This window comes from Setaria italica, chromosome V, assembly GCF_000263155.2.
Source record: "Setaria italica strain Yugu1 chromosome V, Setaria_italica_v2.0, whole genome shotgun sequence".
NCBI lineage: Eukaryota > Viridiplantae > Streptophyta > Magnoliopsida > Poales > Poaceae > Setaria > Setaria italica.
This window is the reverse complement of record NC_028454.1, coordinates 34009163-34029780: the sequence shown is the minus strand read 5'-3', so window position 1 is coordinate 34029780 and position 20618 is coordinate 34009163. Positions and strand designations below refer to the sequence as shown.

General features: G+C 49.9%; 1 protein-coding gene across 1 annotated transcript; it reads left to right on the top strand.

Moving 5' to 3' along the window:
* Positions 1–10272: 10272 nt before the first annotated feature.
* On the top strand, positions 10273–11835 carry LOC101779366 (AP2/ERF and B3 domain-containing protein Os01g0693400). The gene has a single exon (XM_004969568.4). The coding sequence runs from the start codon at positions 10280–10282 to the stop codon at positions 11474–11476; it is 1197 nt and encodes a 398-aa protein (XP_004969625.1). The 5' UTR covers positions 10273–10279; the 3' UTR covers positions 11477–11835.
* Positions 11836–20618: the final 8783 nt, after the last annotated feature.

The window sequence follows — 20618 nt, the reverse complement described above, 5'->3', positions numbered from 1 at the left end:
GATCTTCTCCGGCCCTTCAGCATATCGCCGGAGGGGCAATCAAATCACCACGCTTTAATCGGTTTCGCTAAGCTACGGCTGAGCTAGCTATAACCAGCGCCAGGTCAGTCGGATAAACCCTGGGATATTTTAGCCGTGGCGCTCACCTGGAATCTGACCTAATAAAACTAGAGGCGGTGGTTAGAGATCAACTGAGCCGGTGCACGCACGCACGCACGCGCGTGCATGTGATGTGTAACTAACCGGCTTACGCAAGCTGTGACATGGACGGATTAGCCAAACATATAAAAGATACAGATTACAGGGACACACGTATATAAAACTGAGTGCACTTTTTTCTGGGTGATATGGAACACATGGGCGGGCGCGCTGCGCGTGCAGATGAGATGATGAGCGAAAACCTTTTTGATCCCTGCATCTATCTGTCGGTAGCTATCCATCCATCCATCGCATTGTTGGAGGAGGTGTCAGGTGAGTGGCCACATAAAAATAATTTCGCGGCGTGTTCGGCGGCCCATCCGTCCATCCCCTCGAGCTGGAGGAATCACGCGCGGGGATGAGGTGAGACGATGGCGGAGAACAGGAGGGGATCCGCGGATTGGCTTGTGCAGCAGCACAGCAGCAGCAGCAGCAGCAGGATCGCGTGGAGATACGGGGCATGGCCCGGGATAAAAGGATCGGTGAATGGGGTGGTTACGGCCTCCGGTTTTCTAATGGCCGGTAGGTACCTGAGCAGGCGAGCTCGAGCCGCTAGGGGCAGCAGGAAAGGTGGCAACTGGCCACTGCCCACTGGGGTGAGTGAGACACGGACGAACGACACCAACACATTGCGGCGGCGGCCGGCAAGTTGGAACACGTGAAGCTAAGAAGGCTGGTCCCGGAGCAATCAAGTCCGTGCATGTTTTTTCTTTTGTTTAAACCTCTCGATCCATATCTGTTTGCTGCGAGTATTTTGTTGTTCTTTTTCCGATCCCTTTCCCTTTTGCTTTTCGGCTCTGCGTGCGTCCCTTTGTTCTTCATGTCAAAGAATTTCGCCGATGAGGTCAGGGGCACTAACGGGTGATGGCCGAACACGGGGTGCGAACCAATCGGCGTCCCGCCTCGAGGGTTGCACGTACGGTCGCACCAATTTCGTGTTGGAACCAAGGGTTGGTTAGCAAACTGTCGTCGTAGAACCGCGTCGTCCGTGACGCGGCAGAATCTGGTCGATCCAATCTTTCTTTTCTTTCTGGACTGGAAGGGGAATTTCTAGACTTCTGCTGCTGCACGGCGCCAAAGCTAGAAAGCTGATCGCTCCGCCGGATTCCTCCAAACTAGCAAAGCTATTTGGACCCGCGACTTTCACCGGCAGAGTAAAAAGGTATCACTACTAATCATATCTCCATGGGAAGATACTAAAACTGGTGTACTATCTGAAAAATCTGAATGAAGGCTAGTGTTCTAAATAAAGCAAGGCAGATTAGCACTTGATTTTGTCGCCGCCTGGCACCGTCGCTTTCCATGAACGGAACGAATCCTGAATCCACCGGCGGCAGGGGCCAGGGGGGAGGAAGCTGACGAGGAGGCCAGCGATCCCTGTCCCTCCCGTCCAAATCTCGCAACTGGACCTGCACACCCAGAGCCCCAAGTTTCATGCATCATTCCGCCGGTGGCCAATTATGATAGGCACAAATTCGCAGCAGGCACAGATGTTTTCACGTGAGCTTTCAGATAAGGAAGGAAAGGGCTACATATATGCGCCCATTGTCTCTTCTGCTCAGATAATTCCTGAAATACAGTAATCAGATGGTTGTGCTGTAATGATGCGATTGAACACGAGAGATCGAGAAACAGGTAGCCACCAGCCCAGCTGGGCAGATAGCACAGCACCTTGTGAGCTAAGCAAAGGCCATGAGCCAATGCCCTCTCGCCGCCGATCCGAGATAAACAAGTGGCCGTAGAACGGACATGTATAGTTGTCTTCTCGTTCTCATCGGCCTTATCGGCAACAAAATCGGCGCAAGCCAACAGCTAGCCGAATCGCCGATAGAATATCGCATCCCTCTCACTCTCTCACTCCCTGCATTATTCACAGGGAAAGACAAAACAATTGGTTGGATAGATAGACACAGGAGATAGAAACAGTAGGAGAGAGAGAGAGAGAGAAGGCCAGTAGCAATGGGCAATGGCAATGTCAGCGGTCAGCACCCGTCCAACAGCTGCAAATTGTTTCAGGGGGAGTGCACCTGGGCATGGCGCGGGTCCACACTTCATGTGAAGGCCACGCTGCTCCCTCATCCACCTGCCCCCTCACCCGGGGGCCCACCCTCAACCTCAAGCCCCATACCGATACCGGGGCCTATCTCCCATGCATGCCCTTTGCCCCATCCTTCCCTGCACCATGGTGCTGACTCGCCAGGTCAGGTGTGAAACATATGGGTTTTTTTTTTGAAGAGAATGAAACATATGGTTTGGAAGCGCTGCCTGCAAGTTCTCTCCCTCACACACACACATAAAAAAAAACAACTGTTTCCCACCCTGCCCACAAAAAATGGCAGTACGATATTTTGTGTGCGTGATGTGTTTTAGGGCATTTCTCCTCCGATTATCTTTATAAGGCGCACACCTAAGATTCAAACTTTACTATCTTTGACTAATAATTTAACTAACATTTTTTTATTTTTATAGTACAAACTTGATATGGTTAGATTCGTAATAAATATACTCTCCAATGATTATAAATTTATAACTATAAATAATATAATGTAAGATAAATGAACGGTTAAAGTATAATCTAGAAGACTGTGTTAGGTCCTATCATGCTTTATAAAAATAAAAGGAGGAGTAGCTTTTGTGAATGTGAAGTAATCTATTCTTGGTAATATGTGGTGTGGCCGGATCGGTGATGACTCAGAGAGATGACTTGGAGTAGAGGTCATGGAAATATCAGGTGAATGGCTCGGAATCTACGACTGGCAGGAATAGTCCGCGATAGGAGTACGTGCAAATGGTCCTTGTGGTGCGCCCGCCAAAGTTGACACTGTTCAATTGCGGCATCTGGCTTACACACAAAGAAAAAGAACTAACTGTCATATCTGGGGTTGCAGAGTGCAATGTGGCAATTCATTCGTTGGCACTTCGTCAGACATACGCGTGTCAACAGCATGTAGTCGTACGTACGGCTAGTCTAACTAGAATAACCATCACCATTCACCAAAACAGAAAATAACAGTCAACCTTACTCCATTCTATATATTTTCTTCTAGACAATGACACACTGAACTCATGCTGGCATGTTAGCATTCCCATTGGAAAAAGCTAAGCTTTTGGCATCACAAATAAAGGTCTCTTTGCTCCTAATTTTCCACTCCTAGTCAGGAGGTCTTCCTCCCATTCCCTAGCGGGCATCTCTCTCATCATTCTCTCACTCATGTTTGGTTGGCAGCACAGACCATTTCCGTTCCAATCAGTAGCTGTTCCCCACCGAACCATGCAGCAGTACAAAAAGGTCACCGGTTTAGACCGACCGGCAAACCAAGTCTCCCCTCCCCCCATTCTACAGTCGTAGCTAGCGTTTTCGTAACAAACCTTGTCCAATTCCACGAGCCCTGGCGTTCCCCGCGCTTGAGAGTGAGGCGCCAAGTTGCAGCGAGTCGCCGTTGCAATTACACTACTGGTTCCACTTGACGTTCGACCGGGCTCGGTACGCAGCAAGCTCGCGAGCATCAAGTGGCAACATATCTCTGACCAGATTTTCTCGGGCGCGCTGTTGTTTTCGCTCGTGTACGTACCGGCCCTGGGCCCCCTGGCGACGTCTAGCCAGAGCCCGGTGCGCACACCACACGTCCACACCCATCACGTCAACAAATCCTAAGCGCAAGTTGCCGGTTGGGATCGGCATGCACGCGCCGACTTATCAAGTAACATCATCAACAACAACTGCTGCTCAAGGAAATGTTATCCTTGGAACGGAACAGCTTTGTTTAGGCTGAACCAACGAGGTGCAAATGGAGGGTGATGCCTGAAATGTTTAGCGCCCATCCCCATCCTTTCAAATAGAGTATAGCCAAAGGTGAAAAAAGGTTTCGAAAGCTGGCATGTTTTTTTTCCATGTGTGTGTTTAATTTGTTTGCTGCTTCGTTCCAGACATGTAAGGTGGATTCCAACTGGATGGAGTCAAAAACTAGCATAGAATGGGGCCTATACAATTGGACGATGTATTGTTTAAGAATTTGTCACCCTGAGACAATAGATGGGGAGACAGTGTTATAACGATAATCTTTTAAAAGAAATACGTGATGAAATTCAACATTTTAAGCTGCACAACATATATCCCTCCCCACTAGGTCCCTAAATTTGTAATCGGTTTTTGTCACCATATTTTTTTAAAAGAAAAGCAGCACGTACCAAATTGCCTACTTTTGTTGCCGCATTCTCTATTCTACACTAGTGTTCTCTGTATCTTACCAAATTGGTATGTTAGGATCGCATTATGTTATTTCGTGGTCGGTTTTCAATTTTTTACTCTCCATTCGAAAAAATGAAATTCCATAATTTAAATTTATTGTCCCATAAATAATGCAATTCTGGTCTATATATGGACTAGCAACGTGGGGTCTAGACCTGATCATTTTTCCAGGACGGCCATTTTTTCATTCTTTTTTAGTACAAAACTAAATAAAATAAGTTGTCTAGCAGGCTCGGACCAGCCGGATTTTTGCTGGCCAAGCCCTTCCCTACGGCCTGGCCTGGGCAATCATGCGACATTTAATGTCCTAATATGGTGGATTTTGTTTTCTTTGGGCAACATTAATTAGCTTGACTAAGAGCAACTCCAAAACCTCCTTAAAATTATCCCAAAACTTTATTTAGGGGAAAAAAAAAACTTACCTCCAACAGCTCCCCCCATCCTTCCCGTAAAATAAGTGAACGCTAAAAGCACCTCCATCGCCCCGCATATATGCGGGGGACCGGTCCTTCCCCAATCGTCTTGAACTGCTCCTTGTCGCCGCCGCCCGCACATCACGGAGGCGAGCTGGACGCCATCATCGACGACGACCGGATGCGGGGGGAGGGGGGGCTCAACGTGCCGGTGCTCAGCCACGACGGGCGGTGCTACGGCTTCAAGTGCGTGTACGCTGAGGACACCGGGTTCTACTGCCTGACCGGCGGCGCGGAGTACGAGTGCTTCATGGCAGACAACAACATGGTGAAAGACATCGAGGAGGGAAAGGAGCTCTTCATGGAGCTCTGGGCGTTTCGCACACCGGCGTTGCGCCTCAAGGGCGGCGGCAGGCCGTCTGTCGGTGGCGACCACCCGGACAGGGCTCTCAGGATGGTCATACTGTTCTTCAACCTCAACGCGGAAGGTCTGGGCGACGAGCTGTTCGACGATGATAGCGTCACCATCAAGCAGTTGCTGAGGCACTACCCTAACAAAGAATGAGATGGAGAGAGAGCAGGAAGGAGGCGTCGGGCTGGGTCCAATTATGATGATGTGACCTGTTTTGAAATATTGGGGGCTAGTTATTAGCGATCTTCTGTGGCTTGATATGTTTTTAAGGAAAAACTTTTTGGAAGAGCCCGCAATACATAGTTTTGGGGAAGAATTTTTTGGAAAACTCTTGAAGTTGCTCTAACAAACTGTCTAGCACATGAAGGTTGAGAAGAGATTTGGGACCCTCAGGCCTACTCTCTCTAACCCTAAAAAAGCGCTTTTCTAGATGTAAATCCCCCCCCCCCCCCCCCAAAGAATGCATTTGTAGCATCTGGACTTGCTAGATTTGATCGCAAGCACATTTAATTGCCATTTTTCCTTTCACAAGGTGCACATGCATTTAATTGATATATTTTTTTTCCAAGGGGCATGCAGATTTGATTGACGGATTTTTTTTTCCCCTTCTAGATGCATTTTTCCTTCCCAATCTGCACACATTTAATTGCTAATGTTTTCCCTTTACCAAGGTGCAAGTGCATTTATTTGATAGATCACTTTTCCTTTTTAAGATACACTTTCCCATTCCATGTTGCATGCATATTTATTACGTGTTTTTCTTTTTCCTTTCAAGATTCGCTCGATTGACTTTATTAGTCCAGTCTCAATGGAGGTGTCATGGCAATAAATTGCTGGACACATCAGTGCTGACTTGGCATGATTTGCACAATTACCAAGATCATGAAACTGAATGAAACACCCACTGAGGCCCTTTTCATTTCATCCCATGACACATTTGATCATAACATTATTAAAGAATTAAAGCTGCAGTCTGTCTATGAAATTGTGCAATGAAACTTTGCACTGAGAGTGTCAATTTTGTTTCATTGAAAAGCTAACATGGCATTCTTGGTAGTAGTGTGATGAAACTATGCACTGAGATTGGCTTTAGGGGTATTCAAGTCATTTCTTATGACTGCTAATATGTCTAAAAAAATCATAAAAATGCAATGTTGTGGGACATAGGGAGTAATTTGTTTGAAATTGATAACATTTTTTTTCTGGACACTGGTAATACATCACTAATCCCTAGCTTTCTATAATATCTTTGCATCACTACAAATTAGGTGACTTCCTAAGTAGGGACGTAGGCAATGCACATCTAGCCTAAAGTACACAAGCATTTACCTATTTCAACTTATTCAACTTACCTTATTATAGCATTGATATCCTAGCCACTGGTGTTCGGGATCCTGGAGGATGGCCAAGGAGGAGCATCCTCGAAAAGTGGTCAAGTCAAATTGCGCATGTCAAGGGTGGGCATTTGAATTTTAAATTTTGGAGTAGGGTTCAGGGCAGTGCTGCCAACCGCGCTCAGCAGACTGGCAAGGAACGCCTCAATGTGAGGGAGAGAAGGGAAGAGAACAAGGCCAAGGGTACCAAATAGATCTAAGCATTTCTCGGGCCAGGCCGAAAACCTGGTTTATTTCGGGTAAAAAAATTATGCCCATGACCATCCCTTGGGCATTGTTAGGATGAATTTTAGCTGAGCTGGGCTTCTGATCTTTTTTAGTAGAAAATAAAATAAAATAAATTGTCTAGATGGACTTGGGTTGCATGTGTTTTTGGACCTTATTTTCGCTGACCAAGCTCAACCCTCCAATATGCGTGGGAAGGCCAAAACTCGTCGGGCTAGAGCCAGACCTAAAATGCTGATATCTGGTGCTAACCGAGCAAGGTCCCTATAACATGATGAGCCTAGCTACATCACCAAAGGCCGCCACCATGACAAAGATGCCCAGACAGATGTCACACACCGAGTAATTGAAGTTAAGCACATTGCCGACCAAGTGACATACCGACAACTTGTTTAAAGGAGAACCTGCAATGACCCAAAGCCGAACAGAGGGTGGAAGATCCTCCTTTGGCACCGTAGGCACAACGAGGATGTGGAAACGGGCAATCACGAATTTCGGATAAGGACACACCTCATGCAGTTGGAGAGACGTGCCGCTGCGATGAGTGTAGGCCTACACCCTCCCCCTCCCCAGTGCAAGAACCCTTGGACACCTCAAGGGTGGCGTCCCGTGAGCCTAGAGGAGAGCAACCATGGCGGTGGTGATTACTTTCATTAAGGCAACGGAGCCCCCGCTGGATCACGATGATAGTGCATTGCATTACTAGCATTCGTCGCTGCCATCAACCTCAACCACTATCTGCAGGTGGTGGCATACTCATTGCATTGCCCTCCACCCGTGTTTCACTAACAAAGAGTGTTGATAGACTTGACCTCCATCGGCTCCCACTCTAGCAGCTAATTGCCACCTCTGCCACGGCCCTTCACTGCCACGAGTGCAAACACCTTCAAACTTCATTGCTCCTATCGCATCCACCACCCCTACGCTTGCTTCTGCTGCTTGACAACCAGCCTCCCGGGAGATCCTTTTAGAGCCGGAGATCGCAACAACCATCTATCCCAAAACTCTAATCCTGAACCCTAATTATGCCATGCTTGGATCCTACAGCAGCAACAACAGCAGTAGGAGGAGGAGGAGGAGAAGGGCCCACCTAGTTGGTGCCAACAGGCAGCGAATCTAGAGAAATGGGGGGAGTACACGCTTATGAGGAGAGCATTAATATGAGAAAGGCAATTGCATAGACAACCGTTGGAGAGAATACGGTTATGTGTGAGGTGTGAATAATGGATGCGGTAATGCTTGGATCATTGATGAACAATGGATTTATGTGTGCATGCCTATGAACCAAAAAGTGCTTGGATCATATAGGAAGCCAAGTGGTGTAGGCAACCATGGGGGAGAATAAGGTCTCGTGCGGATAGGAGATGTGGTAATGTTTCGATCATTGATGACCAGCGGATATATGTGTGCATGCCTAAAAAAAGCGCTTGGATCGTTGAAAAAGACAACTGTTGTAGACAAACATGAGAGAGAATAAGGTTCTGTGCCGATAAGGGATGTGGTAACGCCTGTGTTATTGATGAATAGTGGATATACGTGTGCAAGCCTATGGAAATAAAAACACTTGGATCATTGAGAAAGACAATTGTGGTGGCAACAGTAAGAGAAAATAAGATCCCGTGTGGATAAGGGATGTGGTAATGCTCGGAACATTGTTGAATAATGGATATATTGTGCATGCTTGTGGACAACAAAAAAAATGCTTAAACAATTGAGAAAGACAATTGCCGTAGACAACCATGGGAGAGAAGAAGGTTGTCCCGTGCGGATAAAAGACGTGATAACGCTTAGATCATTGATGAACAGTGGATGTGTGTATGCAAACATAGAAAAAAAAAGTTATAACTATCATAACTATTTTTGAAAATGTACAAATATGAACTAGACAACATAATAGATCAGAGACAAAGTTATAAGGATTATTCTAAAAAACACATAATAAAATTCTACATTTCTAAGCTGCAGTATATAAGGCCTCCCCTTCACTCTCTGCACCTCCCTAAATTCATTCCGGTCTATTTTGTTTTCTTTTATATGGAAGATAGATGAAATTGGTTATTTTGTTGCTTCTCTATTCTGCCTTGGGTTTCTGTAGGATCTGGATTACAAAGGGGGAAGTTTAAGAGGACTCAGTGTTGACGGTGGTGGAGGCAGTGATAGATCTACTTGTACAAGTACACTCAAGCTGATGCTCATTTCAACTTAGTTGATTATAGAATTGGCATCCAGTCTGCGGGGCATATTCTTCCTCTGAATAGTTTGAAAATTATTATGGCGTAATATATGTAACCACTGCCTTGAAGTGTACAGATGAAGAAGATTGGTCCATGATCCCACAATAGCCTCGATTCAGAAACGACCAAGGAAAAGCATAAAACCTAACGTGTCACCGTCTAGGCTTTCAATTCAAAGGCACGAAGCAACAGTGATGCTCCTATGCAGGAAGCCTCCAATGTTTTGGACTATTCTCCCAGCAGGTTGGTCATGTCTCCACGCACCTGTCACATGTAGATAGTTACCAGGTTGTTTCTAGTAGTAGTTTCTTATTCCATGCCATTCCCATCAAAGAATTTTCGCGTCGAGAGATGCTATACCCGATGCCCCCTCCGTCTCTCTGGTCTCTACAAGCTTCTAGACAAAGGTCTACCGTACCAGTCCATGAGACTATACCAACAACAACAATAATACCAGTAGCATCATACAAGTCAGCAGCACGCATCCGAAACACACAAAAGCAAAAACCCAGACATTTATTAACATACAAAAAGGCCAAAAGCCAAGATATAAAGGGATCCGCGGGTGACATGGCAAACCGGCGCCTATGGGCTGCCAGCCAGCCAGCCTTGATCGGATCATCACCCGCAACAATAACAAGGAAAATATTTTTTTTTCATTTCGTGTAGGCTTAGTATCCAGGTAGAGAGAGTTGACTCGCCCACACCACATCCAAGGTCACCAGTCGCCAAAACTAACAGCCCACGGGGTCGGATGCCGGTGACGTCGCCGCACTGGTACTTCTACACTCCACGATAGTATAATGCCTCTTGTACTTGCACACATCCAAGTATCCAACGCGGCAACAATAAATTTCCAAGCACCCGGCGGAAAAATATCACAAGGAAACAAGCCGAAAACACGGCCGCAAAGGCGCAAACCAAACCATTTGCACCCCCTTTCTTTTGTTTTCCCCCACGCGGACATGATATACGGCCTACGGGCTGGCATGGCGTGGCGTCCACAGGAAACTACGACGCCGTGCCTCCAGTCTCCACCCACCCGGCCACCGATGCTATATATCCCCCGGCTCCCTCCCCTAACCCCCACCTATCCTGCACACTACACAAACATCTCCCGAGTACCCGATGCAGGTGGGAGGCGGTGCACTGAAATGGACAGCGCGAGCAGCCTCGTGGACGACACCAGCAGCGGCGGCGGCGCGTCCACGGACAAGCTCAGGGCTTTGGCCGCCGCGGCCGCCTCTGCGGGGGCGCCGCTGGAGCGCATGGGCAGCGGCGCCAGCGCGGTCGTGGACGCGGCCGAGCCGGGCGCCGAGGCGGACTCGGCCGCCGCGGCCGCCGCGGGGGCGGGCGCGGGCGTGGGCGTGGGCGGGAAGCTGCCGTCGTCAAGGTACAAGGGCGTGGTGCCGCAGCCCAACGGGCGGTGGGGCGCGCAGATCTACGAGCGCCACCAGCGCGTGTGGCTCGGCACCTTCGCGGGGGAGACCGACGCCGCGCGCGCCTACGACGTCGCCGCGCAGCGGTTCCGCGGCCGCGACGCCGTCACCAACTTCCGCCCGCTCGCGGACGCCGACCCGGACGCCGCCGCCGAGCTCCGCTTCCTCGTGTCACGCTCCAAGGCCGAGGTCGTCGACATGCTCCGAAAGCACACCTACTTCGACGAGCTCGCCCAGAACAAGCGCGCCTTCGCCGCCGCCGCGTCCGCGCCGACGACCTCGGCGCTCGCCAACGCCCACTCCTCCCCGTCTCCCTCTCCGGCGGCTGCGGCGGCCGCCGCGCGGGAGCACCTGTTCGACAAGACGGTCACCCCCAGCGACGTGGGCAAGCTGAACCGGCTGGTGATCCCGAAGCAGCACGCCGAGAAGCACTTCCCGCTGCAGCTCCCGTCCGCCGGCGGCGAGAGCAAGGGCGTCCTCCTCAACTTCGAGGACGCGGGGGGCAAGGTGTGGCGGTTCCGCTACTCGTACTGGAACAGCAGCCAGAGCTACGTGCTCACCAAGGGCTGGAGCCGCTTCGTCAAGGAGAAGGGCCTCCAGGCCGGCGATGTCGTCGGCTTCTACCGCTCCGCGGCTGCCGCCGGCGCCGACAGCAAGCTCTTCATCGCCTGCAGGCTGCGGCCCAACGGCGACGTCGCCGCCCTGACAAGCCCCGTAGTGGAGGTGGAGCCATCTTCGGCGCCGGTGGCGAAAGCCGTCCGCCTCTTCGGCGTCGACCTGCTGTCGGCGCCGGCGCAGGCCCCGGCGGCGGCGCCAGCGGAGGCCATGGCCGGGTGCAAGAGGGCCAGGGACCTGGCGGCGCTCCCGCAGGCGGCGTTCAAGAAGCAGCTCGTAGAGCTGGCACTAGTGTAGATTAATGCTATGCTACCGGGCGACCGATCTCTCTCTAGCTAGTACCTTTTTGTTTAGCTCGATCGCCAAACTCAGATGGTAGCAATCACCGAGGTGAATTAGTCCCGTCTCGGCGTCTCACTTAGCTGGTTCGTTCGTTAATTTCCATTTCGTCGTCCAGAGCTTTGCTTTGATGTAAATCTTCTCATCAATTGTATACTACTTACTCATGGGGGAAAAAACAGCCCTAGAAGGCTAGAAGATGATCAACTGACAAAGAAGCAGCAGCAACATTCCAAACAGCATAGCTAAAGCTTAACCCGTGTGTGTACTTTCTTGTGCATCGGTTCAAGAGACATTCAAATTTCCAGGTTCCAATACCCAATTATTCCCTACCAAGTATCCCTCAGACTTTGTAGCTTCTGGGATACATACTACTACGAGTATGTACATGACGTGATGCGATGACATGATTTGCAGCAGCTGCACTACACACCCATTGACAGATGCGTGCATGAATCGAGGTTCCAAAAGGCTCCGCCGCTCCGGGGTACTGGTAGCTGGCAGGCGACCTATCTGAATCTGATGGCAGAGGCCATGGGCGCATGCATGCTCGCTGACATTATCTTCTGTAGATAGATATGCTAAACTTATCAGCAACAGGGAAAGAGGAGCAGTGCCTCCTGCCTTTGCCAGGGATATGCTCGCCAATGGATCGCAGGAAAAAGGAAAAAACGGATCTGGAAACCAAACAATGTGCACTGTTGTCTCTCCTTTTTCTTTTCCAAAAATATAATGGTTTGTCCGTTGCAATAAGCAGCATGTCCTCTCTCTTCCTTCTTTCCTTACCGCACCCACGTATAGATGTAGCAACAAGAGACGACACGAGAGTTTTGGGTGGTTTCTAGTAGGTAGCATAATATACACGCGCGCTGACATAGATGATACACATACATTTACTCGATGTATACGTGGATAGGTATATTATTACACAGATACGCATTGTTTTGTTGTGCGTTTGTATAATCGCCGTCCGCTTGCACCGCAACACGATACAGTTTTTGGCATGTGCAACACATTGGCGTCGAAACCAAACAAAAAAAACGCCTTGCTTCCCGGGGCCGACGACGTGACTCCAGCTCAGCGCGGCCATCGGGAATCTCTGGTCGGCGTCCCCCGCGCGCGCGAAGCATATGGAAAAACAAGCCGGCCATCGTCATGTCACTTACCAGCCTTCAGAATCCAAGGGAATGTTGCCTGATCACCGGTTGTATCCTCGGCCATGGCAAAGACGGTGTGTGACTGGTTGGCCGGTTTCGCAGCAGGACAGATCGCCTGTAGTAATGGTAAGTAGTAAATGAATAGGAATCAATTCCATGCTATTGCCGACAATCCCTTCTCCCGGCTCACACTGGTTTTGTGGGAAACCATGAGCCGGTTCGCCGCTCCTTGGCAGGATTCCGTGCTATTACATGCTGCTTCCTACGGCAGCTTCATATTACGTCCAAATTGATGAGCGCAGACAGGACGACATCGTACTACCACTACCACTACCACTACCACTACCACGACACGCTCGCTACATGCCACAAACACAAGCACAACCGCTCAGGTGAGGTGGGCAATTCGAATTCGGCACGCATCGCATGCGGGGCGCGGCAGATGCGCCGGCCTCCGGGCCGCGCCGGCCCCGTCAGTCCGTCACCAGCGGAGGGGGGGCTTCCATGCGAGCGACACGTACGGGGTAGAGGAGCCGCGTCGGGGCACGGCTCTTGAGGGATCAGGGGGGCCTCGGCGTCGTAGGACAACAAATAATCTGCACGCGGCAACGTGGGTACAAGTTGCACAGATAAAGCCGGTACGGTACCCCCGGTTTCTCTCTCTTGCGTGGCCTCGGCTTTGGCTTGGCCTGGCTTGCCGACCTAAAATATTGTTGGCGGGCGCCTGTAGAGCAACAGAGCCGGCGAGCCAGCCAGTGGAACTGTGGAAGTGTGCGAGGGCCTGGACCTGGATGGTTGCATGAGCGAAGCAGCTAGCATGGCATGGCAACAACCGACGGCCACTTGCATAATTGTATTGCGTACGAGTTTTGGCCGGAGTAGCCGAGTATGTAGCCTGAGAGTGTGCACCGTATATACGGGTAATCTACCCCGGGTAGAGGCAAGCGCTGCAGGTTTCGGACGGACGGAGAGTCGGAGAGGCGAGAGCGGAAACATCTGCACTGCATGCACGCCATGTTTTTCTCGGCTTACATTCCTTCACCTTCAAGTACGCCAGCTACACAGGAGGAAGTACCGTCGTACTCGACTCACTGTACAGTAGTCAGTAGAGGTAGTCAGTCAATAGCTACAGTACCTGTTTTGGTTCTAGATCATGACTCCCTGGGTGGCTAGTAGTAACAGATTGTAACTGTTTCGCTAGGTACGGTGAGAGATAGAAGGCGAGAGGCACAGAAGGCAGAAAGACAATGGCACAGTCTAGCGTAGCTAACTTGCGCAGCTTTTGTTGCATGCCGCGCCATGGAAACCCTGAATCGATACTGCCTTTTGACGGGAACCTCAGCCCCGCTTTACCTGCTGTCCAAACAGCCAGGCAGAGCCCAGCGCTTTTGTCTCGCTCTCTCGCCACGGAAGTCAAGCACACCCCCACACCCGGGCACGCCCCCCACCCCACCGCCGCGTTCCAGGAAGTTTCCCACTGCGTCGAAGCACGCAGGGCAACGAGAGGAAAGGTGCCCGCCCCGCCCGACCCCTCGTGAGGCCCGGCGGTCCGTTGCCGTGGCAGGGTGTGGCGCACACCGACCGCTGCACTGCACACTGGGCCACAGCCACAGGCGGCACCACCGCAGCAGCAGCAGGAGGAGGACCAGGGCTGGGCCAGCCAGGTTCGGGGGAGGATAGAACAGGCGCGCCGAACAGGACACGGCGGGCGCGTACAAAACGGCCAGAGGGGCCGCGCGACTTTGGAGACCCGATCGATCGGGTCCTCGGCGGCAGAGCCAGCCGACCCAGCCAGCCGCGCTGACGCGCAAACGGCTGGCCGTGTGGTGGTGCGTGTGGAAACGATCGCTTAGCTTTTACTGTCTCTTCAAGTGGCATTTGTTGTGGCAAGGCTGCGACGCCGCGGCCGCGTGTTCTCCTTTGCTCCGGCCGCCGGGTGGCCACACCCACATGCAGCCAGGGACCAGCTGGCCAGGTCTGCGGCGTGTCCCTCCTGCGACCCGTCCCGCTGCGTCGTCGGCCGGTCGGTTTGGGTGGTGAGATGACAGATGAGAAAGCGAGAAAGACACACAGGGGCTAGCGTCATCTGTGCTGTGGGCTTTGATTATTCAGGTGCTTGTGTGTGTGTGTGTGGGAGTACCAAATTGGGTGTTAATTAAACTAATCACCCCCTGCTAGCGCCCTGCATGTGGAGTAGGTGCCGCCGGTCTTGTGTGGTGGGGCTTTTATAGCAAGTCAACGCTGAGTTTTATGCACTTGTTTTATCAGCTTGTGTTTATGTTTATCGGACTAACACTGACCTGACCAGCAAAGGCTCGGATCTCGGCGTCTAGTGTTAGGTCGTTTTCCACGGGTCTTTTTTCCTTTCCTCCTCCCAGTTGCGGATCCAGCTTGGAGATGGATCGTGGACGTTTTGCACGCTACACCTCGTGGTTTTAGTTTTCTCCGCCCATTCTTTGTTTTGTTTTTCTGGGAAAAAGAGATGGAGGTGGTGGGCGACTAACCAGGCACACTGTACGAATCCTCTGGCGTATGACCTTGTGTGAAGACAAAAAAAAAACTCCTGAATACACATTTCGTAACTTTGTATACTCCCTTTGTCCCATTATAAGTGCACTTGTTGGATTTGAAGTGCAAATTAGTAATGATAGGAAATGACATTACTGCTCTCAATTTAAAAGATAATAGTCAGATTGGGCTGCAGCTACAGTAGGGAAGCAACCAAAACGAGCAGTGGGGAAGAAGGTAGAACGTTTCAGGTTTTTCAAGCGGAGGATGGCCAACCAATTGGTGGTTCATATTTTTTTTTAACAAATGGGCTCACGTAGTCACATGTACAGCCGTACAGGTGCACAGCAGATCGAAATGTTGGACGGATAAGCACCCATTGCTATTTAGCGTTTATTGTGGGATTTTTTTGAATGTTACATTGGTACTGAAACCGGGACGGAGGGAGTATGAAGCTGGTGTTTGGTTATTTCGTGTTTACCTGGCTGTATTGGATATTTGCAAGTGGTGCGTACTTATGGTCTAGAAGGTGGTGGATTCATTTTTTGCGATGTACAGCTCATACGCATTTGCTTCGAGCAAGGGTTGATCGACCACCACAGACAAAGTCAGCAAGTCTTCTAGTAGTACCAGTGCGTGCCACTGGATGAAACGGCGAAGATCTTTATCGTTAATGTACCCGATCGATTGCACTGGAAATTGACTGGAAAGTTCGGTCCGGGACCTATCGAGGCTGATTTTTCTACGGATGTTGAAATGAAGTAATTAACGTGCTGCAGGACTGAAGACTTGTCATTTTGTTTTGTTTGCCTGATTTCTTTCTTTTGCGTCCCCCATTTTGTTCAGGCTGGCCGTAGATAGTCAAATTAAATGCACGGTTAAAAAATCCCTTAATCCTAGCTCTTCGATCTCGTATGTGTTGATTTTTTAGACCAAAGGCAAATCATTTATTAAAAGCTTAACAAGCATGATTTGGTAGTCGGTCCACCGCTGGGTTGCCAGCTTTACAAAAATCAGAGGGTCTTCATGTACCCAGATCTAGAAACAGAAGACAGAACTCTACTCCACCTTCTTCAAACTCTCCTCTACCCGAAGCATAGAAGACACCTCCGTGATAGAAACCCGCCCAACAGCGATAGTTACTGAAATACATACAAGACCACCAGAACATATAGAAAGATAACACGACAACTTCTCATGCAAGATCAGAGCATGCACCAGCCAGCTTAACTTGCTGATCATCTCATCCACTTTCTCCAGGTTTTTGTCTCTAACAAGGGGCTTCCACTGCGTAAGGAGCGACACCATCTCGTGAGCCATCACCACTAGCGAAGCGACAACTTTGTTGTTGAACACCATGTTGTTCCTCATTTTCCACAGTACCCACATGGCTCCTGCAAATACAAAGAGAAAAGGTTGTCTAATTTTATTTCTCATGTCTCTCATTATCTCTTCAGTTAAGTTCAAACAGGATCGGAATCTCCCCCAAAGTTAAGGTTTCTTTGATAAAAGTCCGAAGAAAGATTGCTATTGAGCATTGAAAAATTATACGATCGGTCGTTTGCATTGTTCCGGCCAGACCAGTCATATGTGTTGATTGAGAGAGATTAAGGTGGAAATTAGTCCAATCCACATATACCGGATGTAAATCCCAGTGCCGCCAAGGGGTGCAAAGAAAATGTGCGATTACGTCAACATATCCAGGGCTAAACTGCAAAGACCACCTCGATGGTTAGCTTACCACGGAAGCAAACCACTACCAGTCTACTACCACTGTTGTGAAATCGACAAGTTGGGCAGCATGGGCGGCCCTGTTGCCATTAGTCTGTAGCTTTCCGGATCAAGAAGCAACGCAAACGCAACGCAACGCAACGCGGAGGGAGAAGATATTCATCTGCCCAGCTCCGATCCTAACCCCGATCGCCGATTAGTTAATCCCGCTGCTTGTGTGGCTGGTGCTCTTGGGGAGTACGCCGCAGGAAGTAGTAGGCGTCACCAGGTCACAAACAACAGCACGCCCACACCACATGCGCCACGATCTTTTCAGCTGGGATGCGACGGAGGGTGTGGACGGATAAGCACGCGGCGGTTGCTAGCTTTTCTATGCTGCGTGGATGGACGCCTGCTCGCGACGCCATTGGCGAGGGCTAGACACCGGTCAAACCTCCCACATGATGCCTAATCGCGGATTATTATATATATGTACGTTTATAACTTTATGTGTTGTAATTATCAAGTGGTGCTCAGGGTTGGGCGCATCAAAAGAAAGCTGCCTGTTGGTCAAGTGGTTAGGTTCCATCACGTACTTGCGTGTAGGGCTGTAAACGAGCCGAGCTCGAGCGCCCTCATCGCCTCAGCTTGTAAGAGTATCGAGCCGAGCCTCAAAACCATCCGAGCTTAGAGTTAGGCTCAAGCTTGGCTCGTTTATGATTCGAGCTGATCTCGAGTCGAGATTATATGTTGAGTCAACCACGAGCAATTCACGAGTTTTGAGATTTATACCATTCATAAACATAGTTCAACCATGTCTATATAGTAATTGGATTAGAATCATTGCATTACTTGTGGATGTTGAGATTTGCACACTACAATTAGACAAGAAAATTAGAGTATATATATGTATACACCTCATAGACCATGACCAATCGTAGTGCATGAGCTTACTCGAGCTTTTCGATCTCGAGCTCGAAAAGCTCACAAGTTTTAAGTTAGACTTGAGCTTGGCTCGTTTAGAAATCTGAGCCGATTTCGAAACAAGTCTGAGACGAGCTGAACACGATCGATTCAAGCTTTTTTTTTTTGACAGCCCTACTTGCGTGGGAGTAGTAGTTTATTATGGATGGCTCATGGCTGCACTCTCAGTTCAGTACCGCTCTCTCTCTCGCTGTCGCTCTCTCAAATATCCGTGTCTGTCCGTTGAGCGCAGTTTGTTTGACTATCTTTACCCAAGCCCGGCCGGGAGGAAAAACGAACCAAATCAAACTTGGTTTCATTAATCTACTATACATGTTGTCTCCACGATCGAGTTGTGATCCACTATTTCTGTCGACTGTATCTTATCCGGATGTGTGAAATGTGACTACGACCGGGCGTGCATCAAAAGCAGTCAGGATTCACGATGGATGTGTGGTTTGATAATGGGAATACGGAAAGCTACGTACTTAACTATGTGTATGTAGCAGTACGCACGTACTTTCTACTGGTTCTTGACAACTTTAGCCAATTTGGGTGCAGTGCATAGTCCCTTTGTTTTAACAAAGGTGCAGTACATAGTTGACAAACCCCGTCCATTCTCCCGCTCCGATCCATCAGTTCAGAAGTGCGAGTTCGACTTCTTTGACCAACGACCTTAGGATACATTTATTAGATAGATGAAGACGAAAAAGAAACATTAGCGAAGTAATCAAACATGGTGTCAATGGTCCTGTTCAATTTGTCCTACTCGAGATGGCAGTGAGAAACCTCTAGGAGGTGTTTGGTTTAAGAAATAGGATGATCCGTCACCCTCTTATTTCTCACGTTTTTGTTTGATTTGAAAAATAGAACAAGTTGATCCATCACATCCCTTTTTTCAGGTAATAATCATAAACGAGGTACTTCCTCAAACCAAACACTTTCTTTTTGTCGGTGTGTTGCTGTATGCTGATGGAAAAAGCTCTTGGTGCGTGATGACATCAAACTGGTAACAATAATAACGGTGACATAAATATTATGCCGATTAGCCAAACCACACATGTAAAATGCTCATGCCTTTAAATAGACAAAAAGATGCACAAATAGGACATGCAATGTTGGGGTTACCAACATGGTATAATGCACCACCAAGGTAGACCAATCAAAGTTTTTTTTCGAGAATACGCAGGAGAGCTGCATATCATTGTGTTAAGAATATGAAATGTAGTTACAAGTTACAACACGAGCTAGCTAAGTACACGCACACGGTTTTAAGCGCACTTGACACTTATATGGCTAACTATTACAACCCAAGAACAGATTCTAGGCAGCTAGACCGGACCACCTAGCAGACCTAGTGTCCTTTCTGCCGGCCATCCCAGAGCAGCCATATGCTTGGCTCCGGCCTCAACCCACAGTGGACCTTCCTTGACGATGATGTCCACTAGTTGACTCTCGTTGATGCTAGGTCAGCTGTCAAAAGTCCTAGCGTTGCTCTCCTTCCAGATGGTCTAGGTGATCAACATGACGCGAAGTCCAGGACCTTCTGCAGTGTACAGAAGGATTCTGGATCGTAGCAAGAAATTAGAATGCCGCCGCTAGCCCTGATCGACGGCAAGTAAGCAAAGCTCGCGAACCGAGTTCCGAGCATTTCATTGATTAAGAAAGGTGAGATTACAGATAGTTTAGTTTCCTGAATGCAGACGATGGAAGCATTACAGCGATTCACGATCTCGTGGAGATTGTCGTGGCGACTTTGCGCATTCAACCCGCGAGCGTTCCACACCAAGACATTATAGTTTTGCTGATCCATGGAACGAGAATAACCCGGTGAGCTGCTCGGCTATTAGCAAACGTTGATTGCGCCCCTGCCTGCACGGCCGCGGCCATCAGGTCAGCATCGGAGAGGACCTAAGCCGCAGGGAAGATGTCACGGATTGCTTGAAGTAGGTAGCGTCCAGGGTCCCCGGAACACCGACGCGAGCTGAGGGTGGGGCTGTCCTAGTAGCGATCCGCCCACCTGGCAGAGACCCAGCTTCTGCATGACGAGGACCCTTCTTGGAGGCGCGCACGGTGGAATTCAGCAGTTGTTTAGCCAACCTTCCACTGCGCCGCAGTTTCGTGGCTGGCGTCGATGGGGTCACCGCCGTGTTTCCGCTTCCCCTGGATGGCAAGGAGGCCAGTGACACCTGTAGTGCCTGGCTCACACTAGTGAGGAAGTTTGCAATGGCTGTCTTGGCTTCCTCCAAGCTGAGGTTGGGCTGCAATCTGGCCCATTTCCTTGCCTCGCTATGTTCGTTGGGCCTCCTCGGAGCCTTTGGGCCTTGTGGGAGCGCCATGGCTAGCCCATCCAAGATCTGTCCCGGCTTGGGCTCAGCCGTCGGCTCGTGACCTGGCTCGGCTCCATGTGAGCCGATCGCAGGATCCTCAGCCGGGTCAAAGTTGAGCACAACGGGCGTTGGCAAGGCGGCTTGGACCAAGGACGGAGCTGCAGCACTGTGCGGCCGGCATCTGTAGGTCTTGCACGTGGTCGGTGGCGTCTTCGACGGTGGCTCGTCTGTGCCCTGTGTTGGCGGCCGAATCAACTTTGGGAAGGGAGCCCCAAATTTGAACAGCATGGGATCAGTAGTGGCCGCCGCATGCGCCGAGATCCCCGCAATCTTTAAGGACGTGCAAAACATCAGACTCAGCCTGTATGAGCCTGGTCCAAGGTCAGCAGAAGAGGCGTATGGCCCTCACCGACATGCTCCCTCCACGCATGG